This window comes from Pristis pectinata, chromosome 9 (assembly GCF_009764475.1).
Source record: "Pristis pectinata isolate sPriPec2 chromosome 9, sPriPec2.1.pri, whole genome shotgun sequence".
Lineage (NCBI taxonomy): Eukaryota > Metazoa > Chordata > Chondrichthyes > Rhinopristiformes > Pristidae > Pristis > Pristis pectinata.
The window spans coordinates 88,364,219-88,377,190 of NC_067413.1; the positions used below are offsets into that span (position 1 = coordinate 88,364,219).

At 38.3% G+C, this 12,972-nt stretch overlaps 1 protein-coding gene across 1 annotated transcript in view; it reads left to right on the forward strand.

Annotated features, from left to right (window-relative positions):
- The window catches only part of ebag9 (estrogen receptor binding site associated antigen 9), a 29,952-nt gene extending 22,739 nt beyond the window's left edge, over positions 1–7,213 (forward strand). The window contains 2 exon segments of the mRNA XM_052022711.1: positions 2,051–2,132; positions 2,134–7,213. Of these exon segments, the coding sequence (XP_051878671.1) occupies positions 2,051–2,132; positions 2,134–2,172 (121 nt within the window). The 3' untranslated portion in view covers positions 2,173–7,213.
- Positions 7,214–12,972: the final 5,759 nt, after the last annotated feature.

Consider the following 12,972-nt stretch of genomic DNA (forward strand, 5'->3'; position numbering starts at 1 on the left):
GCCAGCATGTGATCCTCCCTCTTCCCCAACCTTCTTATTCTGGCTTCTGCCCTCTTCCTTCTAGCCCCGATGAAGGGTCTCGGCCTGAAACGTCAATTGTTTATTTTGCCTCCATGGATGCTGCCTGACCTGCTAAGTTCCTCCAGCACTTCTTGTGTTGTGTGTGTGTTGTTCCCACACATCTAGTTTATCTGCCATCTAGTTTTTTTTGTTCATCCCTTCTTGCCCATCCCGTCTGGTTCCACCTATCACCCTCTATTCCAGCCTCCTATATACTGGCAATCTTTCCTGATGCAGCATCTCAATCCGAAATGTCAACTTGCACCTTTTGCCTCCACAGATGCTGCTTGACCCTCAGTTCTTCCAGCAATCTGTTTTTGTTTTAATGTGCATCTGTATGTTGTTTTCAACATTGTAAAATGCACCCACATTATATCATAGGAGCACTGTTCAACAAACATTCACATCAAGCCAAAGGTTTTCTTGGGTGGGTGTTGCCAATGTTGGAACAATGATACAGGACCAGAGTTAGAAAAACACTCGTTCTCAGTTTTTTTTTCCCACATTCATGCAATATTTTGATATCATTACAAGTTACCTCCCATGTGAATAATCAGTAAATGCTGGCTGTTTAAAATTTTCACATGTCAACCTTCATTTTGACCAGAATCTATTATTTTCCCCTTATTGGAGCTGTAGGCATGCTATGTTGGCGCTGGAAGAGTGGCGACACTTGTGGGCTGCCCCCAGAATATTCTCAGTAACGCAAAAAGACGCATTTTACTGTGTGTCTCAATGTACATGTGACTGATAAATAAATATCTTGTATCTTAATTTTATTGTGGTTTTTGTGTTGTGCTCTGGTACTTCGAAATTTTTTTCTTTGCACGCTACTATTTAGCTGTATTTTTTATTGCATGGATGTACTGGTCTAAATACCAACTGTTCTTCTTTGTTATGAACCATTTTAAAATAATTTCTTCTGCTCCTTCAGATATTGTACATCATTACCACTATCTAATTTTCCATACAGTGCACCTCATTTAGAATGCTGTTGCCTTGGTTCCTGGCCTCCTTTCACTTTAACATCCTTGTTCTTGCTTTCAAATATCAGCTTAGCAGTGGCTTACACTACTTGAGTGAAATTTTAAAAAGTTTAATGTTCTATGATGGGCTTCAAAAGCTGAATTGTTTGCATTCCACAGAACTTTTACTAAAGAAAGTAAATCCATTCTTAAATTATTAAGAATTACATTATTCAAAAAGTGGCTTCTGAACAATTCTAAGTAATATCTCATGTCTGGAGATTGTACCGTTCAGCTTATCTCCAGCACAACCATCAGTGATTTGACTTTCTTCATCACTAATGCATTAGAGGATTAGTAAAACTCATACAGGTTGAAACACTGATCTTGCATTCTGTCGTCTGGCAACTTCAGTGGTCTGGCATGTTTTGGATCTGTAGTACAGATCTGTACTAACTAATTATTCTAACTAAGATTTAATTATAATCTTAAAATAATGGAGGTCTGTACCTAATTAAACTACCAGTACAACTTTTGCAATCTCAGCTGGCAGCGGTTCCATCTTATGAAACTTTGGGTTAGCAATTAGTTCTTGAGATCAGAACCCTTGTGTAACCTGGGAAGTGTCCTGTACTTAATTTGTTTTTTAAATTCTCTGCCCCAAGGAAGATGATCGGGGCAACTTCTGTGGTCTAGTACCAGAGTTTCAACCTGTATATTGATTGAATGTGACTTCATTTAAAAAAAATTCATTAAAAAAAATAATTAGTAATTTTGTGAGTACGTGTGTATCTTGAATGCTAACTTGTGCTTGAATTTTTGATGCTCTAATGAGCATTGATATTGGCTGACTCAATGTAATATACTGTAATATAATATTTCACTATAGAGGTTTTCTCCTTGAGTTTTTTGCCAGTAAAGCCATTTTATTAGCTTTCCTTTTTCTGCTAAATAAGATGTTCATCTGTTTCTTGTGTAAATATATAATTCCTCCCTCCCTTTTCCTATTATTCCCCACCCCTCAGGCAGCAGAAACTTGCTGAGAGAGAGAAGAGGTCAGCTGAACAGCAAAGGAAAAAGATAGAAAAGGATGCACAAAGGTTACTGGAGAAAGGAACAGAACAAAATTGCTGTAAAACTTTCATAACTGTAAGTGATATGTGGACACGTCACTGTCAGGACAATTGCAGTATCTGTTACCTCCAGTGGTAACTATGACCAGTATATTTGGCGAAGAATGATTTTTAAGTAATTGCTACCGTTGTGCAGTTGATCAGTGCACCTACAGTTTTGTTTGTCACCACCTGATGCTTGGAAATCTTCCTAGATTACTGGAAATCATTGAGATAAAGGATTTTACAGTGTATACATTTTATTGTCAGCTGTCCAATCAGTGCATTGTTGGTGCAGTACTTTACTGTACCAGCTTCTGAAATCCAGGTAGATTATTTACAGTAGTCCTTCAGGGTTGAACATAGGAATATTTGTAGTTGTATGGCATAATTTATCTGTGTGTAAGATATCTTTCATTTGAAATTATATTTAAGCATTAAAAAAGTGGTCTGTTCCTTTGCTTGTCTGGATTTACTAGTCATCATTTAGTTCTGCTATTGTTAGACAATGAGATATTACCAATGAAATCAAGGAATTATCAAAAATATCAGAGTTTGTGTTGTATATATTTTTTAAACAGGTTCCTGAGAGAATGGTATGAAAACTAAATACATTTGTATGTATCTGGTAAAATATCTCCGAGTTGCTAGCTAGAAATTTAAATAGACCGTTACTGAAGCTCACTTTTAAAAAAAAATTCATTACTTTTGGCTTTCTGGAAGTTAGCATTTTGGTTGATTTACTGTACAGATTAAAATATGTCTGCAGGAGCAATGAAGAATGTAACTATTATTAAGCTTGATGTGTATCTATATTTGCATCTAGGTTAATTGACACTGCTTCAAAATTTGAAATTTTATGTATTTATTGTTCTGCAACATCAGGCCTTTTTTTTAGGAAGCCAGCAGAATTGGCTTGTTTATTTTTGTTAAGCTGTTTTGCATATTTCTTAACTGCTTTAAAATGACATGTTGCCTTGAATGCAGTTTGTACCTTAAATGAAAGTTATCCATATTCTGCTCTAAGTAGACAACCTATTGATAGTCTTATAAATTCTGTAATCTAAAGTGAAAAGAACATCTTTAATATTGTCCAAAATAAGATGAAACTGTTGCCTAATCCACAACTGGAACACATTTTTTTAAACTTTATGCTGTATTGCTATTCCTGCCCACATGTCTTGAAATGTGCTAATTAAAAGGTGCTTAGTCTACAACTAAAATTCAATTAACTGGCAATGAGCATACCTTTTTTTCCCATAAATAAGGTGCCTAGATATGTTTTACTATTCCATGCATTCAGGTTTTTTGGACAAAATTTCAAAGTAAAAATGTATTTTATGTGAAGGACTTTTAGTAATTAAAAATAATTTAACATGAACCATTAGTTAGACTTGACTCTGGTTCAAACAGGGTCTTTCCCTGCTGATTCTGCAAAGCTGTTCCCTTGGCTGTGGTTTCTCTAGATCAGAGTTAAGGACAGTGGGAACCTCACTCATCCATTCATGCCTGTCACTAATTACATAACAAGATATTTGGTTACTTTAATGTCTTTTAAGGTTTTTGCATAGCTTGTCTACACACATCTCTAGCAGAGCTAAAGGCCAGCACAGAAACTAGAGCAGAATCTACCAATGAGACATGTTGACCACCAGGAAACAATGGCTTGAGCAATGACCATTAATTAACTGATTATTATGTCATATGATATGTTTATTTTTAAAAAATGGTTTTATTACGAACAGTTGTTAAAAATTTACAAAAATTGCCCTATAGATGGAAATGCACTATATTAAATTATAAAATATCAATATTCATAGATTGTAAAACATCAATGTACCTTGGATAGCTGCCTTTTGTGATTGAAGAGGCAAAGCTATTGGAATACTTGACCTCTGGGCAGTTCACAAGTGAGTGATTTGAGAACAAATTTTCCTTGACACTGGTAACCAGACCAAATAATTCTACATTCATCACCTTTTAGCAAAACTGTTAAGATTGGTTCCATATTGGCGTGTTTGTGTGCTTTTTTCATAATGAGCAGCTCCCGAAAGGCGCTAACTGTGGTGACATCCACAAACAAGAATGCTGTTTTCTTTCTTAGAAATATTGATGATCCATACTGTCCCATTGCCAATGATCCTAGGGTGCTTAAAGATTGTCCAACCATACTTCGATATCTCCTTCCTGTCTTTTGATTCTCAGGATCTTTAGTGCAGGGCAGCAACCAGACAGGTGACCCAACAATTCAAGTGCTAGCCTGATGTGTCTACATGTTTTCTCATGTACTGGCATGCCCATGGCCAGATTACAAATGACCAGCTGTGTATTTTCAATAAAAATGAATTAATAAGATTAGACTGTTTAACTGTTCCATACCCTCTAATTCGGGTGTTACATTATTTTCAAAACATGAGATGTTTACACTCTGGTGAGGGAGCCTTGCCTACCTCAAATTCCTTGACTTTCCAATTCTGCGTAATTTTTGGTAGGCTCTTATTAACACTGTCATCACCAGAATCCTCGACGTTGGTTCCTTTTTGTGCTTTGACAGTGTTAACCCTCTTATCTCGTAATTGTAGCATCCAGATTTATGCATGCATAAGCAAAAGGAAGAGATAGCAGGTCATTTGCCTGTTTAAAACCTCTGCCGAATCTCAACAACAACAATGGGTTTCATCACCCTCATTGTTAACCATTCTAGCACGAGGGCTAAATCTTGATGATTTCTATAGTTTTAGGTTTGCTGTAGAAAATTATGAAGCTAATATAAGATAGTTCAGCCTTTGTATACGGGCTGAACTAACATATTAGCTTTTGTGTATGGGCTAAACTAACATATTAGCTTTATCATTACCCATCAACTGCCTAGCTTGAGCATTCTTCCCTGTACAGTTTTTGAATCACTAAATATTGACCTCCTGCATTTGGCATACCTTTTCTGGGCATCTGAGTTGTTACTGATTCACTAGTCCTGTTACCATCAAAACCTTTCCCTAGACTGATTTGTCAACACTCCTTGGTATCTTGTTCAACAACATCATAGAAATAGATGAAAGTAAGTCTAGATATTGTCTCCTATTATTCTTCTTACCAACCAGAATTGATGCTTTATTAACTAGCCGAACAAGAGATAGCCTATCACTATTCCACACCTACTGGTGGTTGCCTTAGCTAACTTTATTTCTAGCAAACTAGATGCTCCAATAACACCTATCAGCATCCTCCTAAGGCAATTCTTCAAATGCATTGACAGCTTCACTGGCCATATTCTCTACCATTCCCAATCTAAATTGAACTACGAGCAAAGAACTTGGCTATGTGACTCTTCTGATATTAGCCTTAGTAGTCAACTCACTTGATATCAATGTGTTTTGCATTTTTTCCTGCCTATAAACTTCTACAGTCACTTTTTTTAAACCCTCCTCGTCTGCCCAAACTAAGGAAGGTTTGCTCTCTTACTCAATCCAGCAGTCCTGGCTTTCAACCTATCAGCCTTTGTGCCCATGTAACATTGTGGACTGCAGGCTGGTCATATCTCGCACGCTGCCCTAAACCCACTGAGAAAGCAAAAGCTTCATTGAAATAACTGTGCTAAAGAAGTTCACTCAGCCTTGTTCCCTCAGTGCGATTGATGTTATTAAGGCCACCTTTACACTGGGAGAAGTAACATGTTAGTGTGTGGAACATTTCAAAGTTACCACACCTGGAGCTTAAAATATTAATTGATTTACAGATGCTTTCTATCCATATGCTTCACAAACTCATTCTAATTAGAAAGCTCTCCTTGCATATGTCAACTGTTTAAAAGGAGCCACAATCTCTCTATTTTGCTATCAGCATCCAGGACACTTGGGCTCCACTGGCCTCCTACAACCCTGTTCAATGTAAGACCCAGCATCCTTGCTATTACAATTACCATTACCTCCAGAACCCCTGCCACTAACATTACTTCCATCCCTACCCTCTCCATTTTTATTCACAACTGCATTTTCATGTCCTACACTTGTTTGTTCTATATTACCTAGGTTTCCACAGCCATACGTACCAACACTAAAAGACCTCAAAGTAACAAACCTAAATTCAAGTAGGCTAAAATGTCAAAATCTGTGTTTTAAAATATCCTGCATTTCAGCCAGGACCTTGAGCCTTGCACTGTCCTCACCAGCATCTTCTGCCTTAACATCATGGATAAACTCAGCTGGAGGAACTTGAATGTTCAGGGAAACTTTAAAAATACTAAAATAGTCATCCTCAGAAGTTTGTTTACCTGAAGTAGTAGCTACCCTAGCCAGTTTTGAGCAAGTCTTTCCACAGATGTCAAGAAAGAATCTTGTGTAGATCTCGGTGGGGTTATTGTTTGAGTTCCGTTGCATTTGAGAGTGCCACTGAGGAGGCCGCTCGCCATCAGTTCTTAATGTCAGGTAGGCAAAGTCACTCACTGCCCAGCAACCTCTTGCAGAACACATTAACTGGCAAAAGTCATTGCCCAAGAGGAATGCATGAAGGTGGAGCAGACGGCTATGAAGTTTGGTTTGCTGTGCCTTGTGGTAATCTGAATTGTGCTCAGTGGATGGTGTCATCACTTGTGCACACCTTGATTAATGCCCCCCATCTCAGTAATCTATTGTAAGTGATTTATTGAAAATCTCTTCTTTGGCTAGGTACGTAATCAGTTTGCAGCTAAACATCTTTTTCTGATTCAGTGGTACTTAAAAATATGCTAACCACTTGTATCAAATTTGGTGAAAGTATTGCAAAACTCATGAAATTATCCCTTGTATCCAGAGCTATTCAAAAGTTTTAGTGTTGGCTTTAGACTGTAAACCTAATACCTACATGGTCACATCAAATACCTTTGGCTATAATTATAATAATATAAATCACTTCTCAAGCTGGTAATCATTGATCCATAGAAATTGTTTTCTTTGCCATAAACAATTTTTTTCCTACATACTGCATTACTACTTTTAGCGACCTTTGTACTAAGTAATGTAAATTGTATAAATTTTTTATAAATCTGTAAAATACCTGTTTAAATTATTGTACAGTATTAAAGAGGGCAGTTGAAAACTCGTGGTCTTTTTGTTCTACTCCGACCCAATTTGAGCGCTAAAGGAAACTTGATTCAAGATGTTAAACATCTAACAAATGTCATCTGATCTTCCTGCGAAACTTGCCTATTTTGTTTTCCCCTTGGGGGCAACCGTCTGCATTTTGTGATGATTTCTTTGTGTTTGTTTGAATTTGCTGAGAAGTAAGATGTTGCTTTCTTTTGTACTAACTACATTGTGGATTTAACATAATCTCCATAAGCAATTTAAATGCACACTATTTATGTACTTTTAAGATGCAGTTTATCCTGGCACATCATGGGAAGGTTCTGAGATGCATTGAGGAGTAACTACACAAAGGAGCAGTTGCTTCTTTTGTAAAATAATCAGACATTTTAGCTGTGTCCCTAATGGGGTTGAGAGTTTATAACTGATTATTTGACTGGCTACGTCTGAATAAATACTGTTGGAACGGTATTTGTAAGAGGCACAAAAGTTTGATCCTGATGCTTTGGAACTGGCTCACTTACCAACATTGAGAAGCCTAAACAGCAGATGGTAGAAACCTGAACCAAAAACAAAGAATGGTGAAATACTCAGCACGTCAGACAGCATCTGTGGAGAGGGAAGCAGAATTAACATTTCCAATCGATCTACTGGTATCTGTTAAGTTTTTTTTATAGCCTGTTCTGATGAAAGAAACTTCAAGCAAAAGGAAAGGTGTGTGGGGAATGGCTGGGGTGAGAATGAGGTTGGATAATGTTAATGTCACAGCTGATTCGCCTGGCCCTTTAACACACTGGAATAGCTTCCCAAGTCCTGAGATGCTGGATTAATAGAGTTTTACTATATACTGGTAAGGATAAAGGAAATCATAAAAGGGAAGGTAAGTAAGTTTGAATAATGAGATGATCGATATGTAGATAGGATCCATCCTCAGCTCCTGATGGATTCTCAAATGGGAATAGCAGAATGTCTGCCCACAATCCTGCATTATTCTTTGGCAATCCTCCAGTCCTAATTCCAATGTTGCGCACACGCACACACACAGAGCAAAGGGATAAATCTGCTAACTGCAGATCCAATAGCTTGGGAAAACCACCAGAAGTCAATGTTAAGGACAAAATTAATACACATTTGATGAAGTAGGGGTTATTTAGGAACAGCCATTTTACGCTGGTTAGTGGCAAATCATATTAACCCAAGGAGCAAGGTGGTAGAGATTTAGTGATTTTTTTTGTTTCATATTCATGTACTAATCAGGAGCTGGAATAAGCCATTTTGTTATTTAATAAGACTGTGGCTGATCTAATTGTAACCACAGTCCCATTTATGCCACCCCCCCCCCCCCCAGTTTATTAAGCATTCATCTATCTTAGAATTACTGAAAGACTGCTTCCTCAGCCCTTTGAGGAAGAGAATTCCCAAGATTAACAATCCTCTGATAGAATAAAATTCACCTCATCTGTCTTAAATTGGCAACTTTTATTTTAAAACGGTGATCGCTGGTTCTAGATTCTAAAACTGGAAACAGCATTCCCTTTTCAATCCCCCTCAAGGTCTTGTTTCAATCAAGTCCCCTCTTACTGAAGCAGATACAAGTCAACCTTGTCCAACCTTACTTCATAAGACAGCTATTCTATCCAGGTGGTAGTCTAGTAAGTCTCTGAACTGTGTCCTGTGCAATTTTCCTTTTGATAAGGAAACCTAGACTGCACGTAGTGTTCCAAATGTGGTTTAACCAATTCCCCATGTACAACAGCAGCATTACCATTTTTATCATTTATTGCAAGGGAAATTGAATACCTCATCTCAATTACTCATAGTACCTGCATAATAGCCTTTTGTGAATATTGTAGTGTGACGTACTGAGAACTTTGCAGTTGCTCACCATTTAAAAGTTATGCTTTTTAAAAAAAAAAATTTCCAAAGTAGACAGTTCACATTTTCCCATTTTTGGAATCTGGGCATTGTTGAATTTATTGTCTGCCCTTAACTGCCTTGAGAAGGCAGTCACAAGCTGCCACTTTGAATATGCATGTAGATACAAACTTTCAAAAGGTACAACAGATTTATTCTGAAATTATATCTAAATGATTTAAAAGGTAAATGGTAATGGGTGGATTTGCACTGTTTCTGTGCTCAAGTTGGTTGATAACTTCATTGATTCTTGAGAAATGAAGCAGAGTGTAAATGAGAAACTCTTCCAGTCAGGCAAGTTGGGATGTAGAAGATACCATCAGACAAGTTGATGAAAGTTGATTTCATTGGAACTTCAGATGTTAAGGATTTGACAAGGACTAATTATTAGGGTGATGGGGAAAACATTGGAGGGGTGGACTAAATTGCTGTTTGAAAGACCTGGCTTAATTTCTTCTTGAAGTATTGTAAGTTCTATTGAGAAAGAACTGTCGCAACGTGGTGGAATTACACATGAGCACGTAGGAGCAGAAACCCATCCTTGGTCAAGGTGTTAAACATGCAGTGTGGTACTCTGTTTCCAAAATTCATTCATATTGGCTTCCATGGAGGCAAGTTTCTGGAGCATGTGCGTACAATCTGTTCAGCACATGTGATTCCAGCACGGGAACTAAACTAGTTACAGCTAAACCAGAGGCTAGCCTTGTGTTTCTTTGCCAGAACACCGACTGGCTGATGATAATTCAATGTGCAGAAATACACAGTAATGCATTTTGGTAGGAAGAATTAAGGGGATGAATAAAGCTTTATTTGGTGGGACTAAGAACAGAGCATTCCTTGATATTTATTTACAAATCGTGAAAGCTGATTGGACAGGTCAACAAAGCAGCTAATCAAATTTATGGGACACTGGGCTTCATAACAGGCACGGAGTGAAAAGAAAGCGAAGAACCTTTGCAGAATTGGCATTAAGGCACATGATTGGCCCCAGCAGGTGTATTATGGGCACAGCTTTAGAAGAGAGGCAAAGGTTCTGCAGAGGGTTTAGAAGAGATCTGTTCAGATTGTTCCAGGGAGGCAAAGTTACAGTTACATTGGACAGTCAACAGATGCTATGATTGTTCTCTTTAAAAAAAACAGAAGGTGAGGAGATTTGATAGAAGTTCAAAATCATGGAAGATTCAGTTCAATTGGATGGAAGCTGTTGAAGGCCAGAAAATGTGGATTTAAGGTGATTGGTGAAAGAACCAGAGGTGAAGTGAGGAAAAACTTCTTATGTAACAAGAGGTTTTTAGTTAAGTTGCACTTCTAGGGTTGTAGAAAGTGATTCGGGGTAGCTTTCAATAATTGAAGGAGTAAAACTTGCTGGGATACAGGGAAAGCACAGGAGGTAGGATTAACTGGATTACCTGCTGAAAGTGCCTGCATAGACTCAATGGAGGGAATAGTTGACTTCTGTGTTGTACTTTATCATCTCACAGGATTTCCAGTGTCCTTCATACTTATGCAGGCATACTTACCATCGGATGGAAAATTGGATGTTCTATGGGTTTGAAAATCCACTAAATGTGAAGTGCATATCTCTGCCTTTCCATGGGGTATTGGGAGGAAAATGTTGACCCCCAGAACCTCCAATAGCTTGAATGCTAAGAGTGTGCAGCACAGCGGTTAGTGCTGCTGCCTCTCCGCTCCAGCAACACTGGTTCATTGCTGACCTCCACTGCTGTCTCTGTGGAGTGTGTGACTACATGGGTTTCCTCCAGCTTGTCTGCTTACGCCCACATCCTCAAAGGTACGCTGGCAGGTTAAGTGGCTATTGTGAAAATTACCTCTAGGGAGGTAAGTGGCAAAAAATGGTGAGTTGATAGGCATGTGAGAGAAAATGGGTTGCAGGGAATTAAGATGAGGAATGAGACCGATGGGATTAGTCTTCTGGGAGCTGCTTGGACCCAATCGACTGGATGGCCGCCTTCTGTGTGATAGGTAAGTAAGGAAGCATATTTGAATTATGGAGCACCTTTAAAAGACTGGCTATCATGCTTGTCTCAAGGTGTCAGGTTAGCTATATATTATCCTTACTCATAAGACTGGCGAACACCTAGAAAGCTACCAAGCTAAGTCTAGCAATTTTAATAAAAGGTTGTTGACCTGAAATGTTAACTCTGCTTCTGTCTTTGCAGTTGCTGCCTGACCTGTTGAGTACTTCCAGCATTTTCTTATTTCAAATTTCCAGCATCTATAGTATTTGATTTGAAGCCTAGTTGATATAGTTCCACCTAAGGATGGTAAAATCAAATTCCAGAAGACCTTTAAAATGAAATTGAACATGCAATTAAAAGTGACCAACTTTGGATGGCCATGGGGAGAAGGCTAGGTTGTGTGCCAAAAACCTTATGGCTCATTCAAAGAGCTGGAAGAGGTGTGGTGGAGAGATTGATGCCCTTCTATATTGTACTAGATATGCATGTTGCAAAGATTTTGTATTTGTTTCAGATTTTGTTTTAACCTACAATTGAACTAAAGTTAGTACAACAAGCCACAGTCCCTGCTAAAAGTTAGTGACTTTTCAACATATTATCACAGAGTTAGAGAGTGATTATAGCATGGAAACAGTCCCTTTGACCCGATGAGACTGCACCGACCGTCAACCACCCATTTTATGTTAACTGTACATTAATCCCACATTCTCTTCAACACCCTTCCATATTCTACCACTCACCTACACTAGGGCCAATTAACCTCCCAACCCGCACATCTTTGGGACGTGGGTGGAAACTGAAGCACCTGGAGGAAACCCACATGGCCCACAGAGAGAACGTGCAAGCTCCACACAGACAGCACCTGAGGTCAGGATTGAACCTGGGTCTCTAGCGCTGTGAAGCAGTGGTTCCACCAGCTGCCCCGTTGCCTAGAGAATGTAGTTTATTTGAATAACCAAGCTTTTTCAAGGTTGTCTATCTTGATTTAAACAACACAGTATTAGAGTACATAAATGAAGGAAACTGCCTTCCCCTCCCCTTAGTTTACGGTAAAAAGCAACAAACCTAACCTCATTCAGGCAACTTAATATTAACTCATAGCTATTTAAACTAAAACTGTTTGCATTGAATTAATATTTGAGCACTGTATGAACACATGCATGCTTATGGCTATTATCCAGAAGGTAGCTGTGATACTCCCATTGTGCATGCCACACACGTCTGTACTGTTTGACAATGAAAAACTCAATGGATGATTCTTGGATTAGCCTGTGTAAATATGACTGTTATCCCTCAATCACAGAGCATTAAAACCTGCAAAGGTAAAAACAAAAGGTTCTTATTTAAAGTGTTTCTGATACAGTGAATTAAGAGTTGGTGTTAGTGGGGGAAAAAATGGCCACCAGGGGGACCTCTTACTTGTGTAGGTGATCTTCTGTTGCTTTACATCCCCAACCTGCCTGATTTCAAAGATAAAGAGACTTGATAATGAAGCAAATAAAAATGAAAGGCAGCTAGTATTTTTGTATAAATCGTGGGCATAACAGCCATAAGGAATATGCAAGGTTAGGCACCTTAGTGCATTGTGTTAGTTTCTCGTTTTAATGAGATCATTGCTGATCTGCACGTCAAATTGCCTTTATCCAAATTTGTTGAAATTGTTAATAAAATCTATTTCCAATTTTTTTTCTCTCTATTGAGCTTGGGGGTGGGGTGGGGATTTCCAGATTTCTGCTCTACATTTTGTGTGACAAAAAATCTTCCTGGCATTAACTTGGAACAGCCTAGCTCTGATTTTAAGATTATGCGTTGTTCTGGACTCAATCCTTTAAAAGAAGTAGTTGCAATCTATCCATCCATTAATTGTGTTAAATACCTCAAT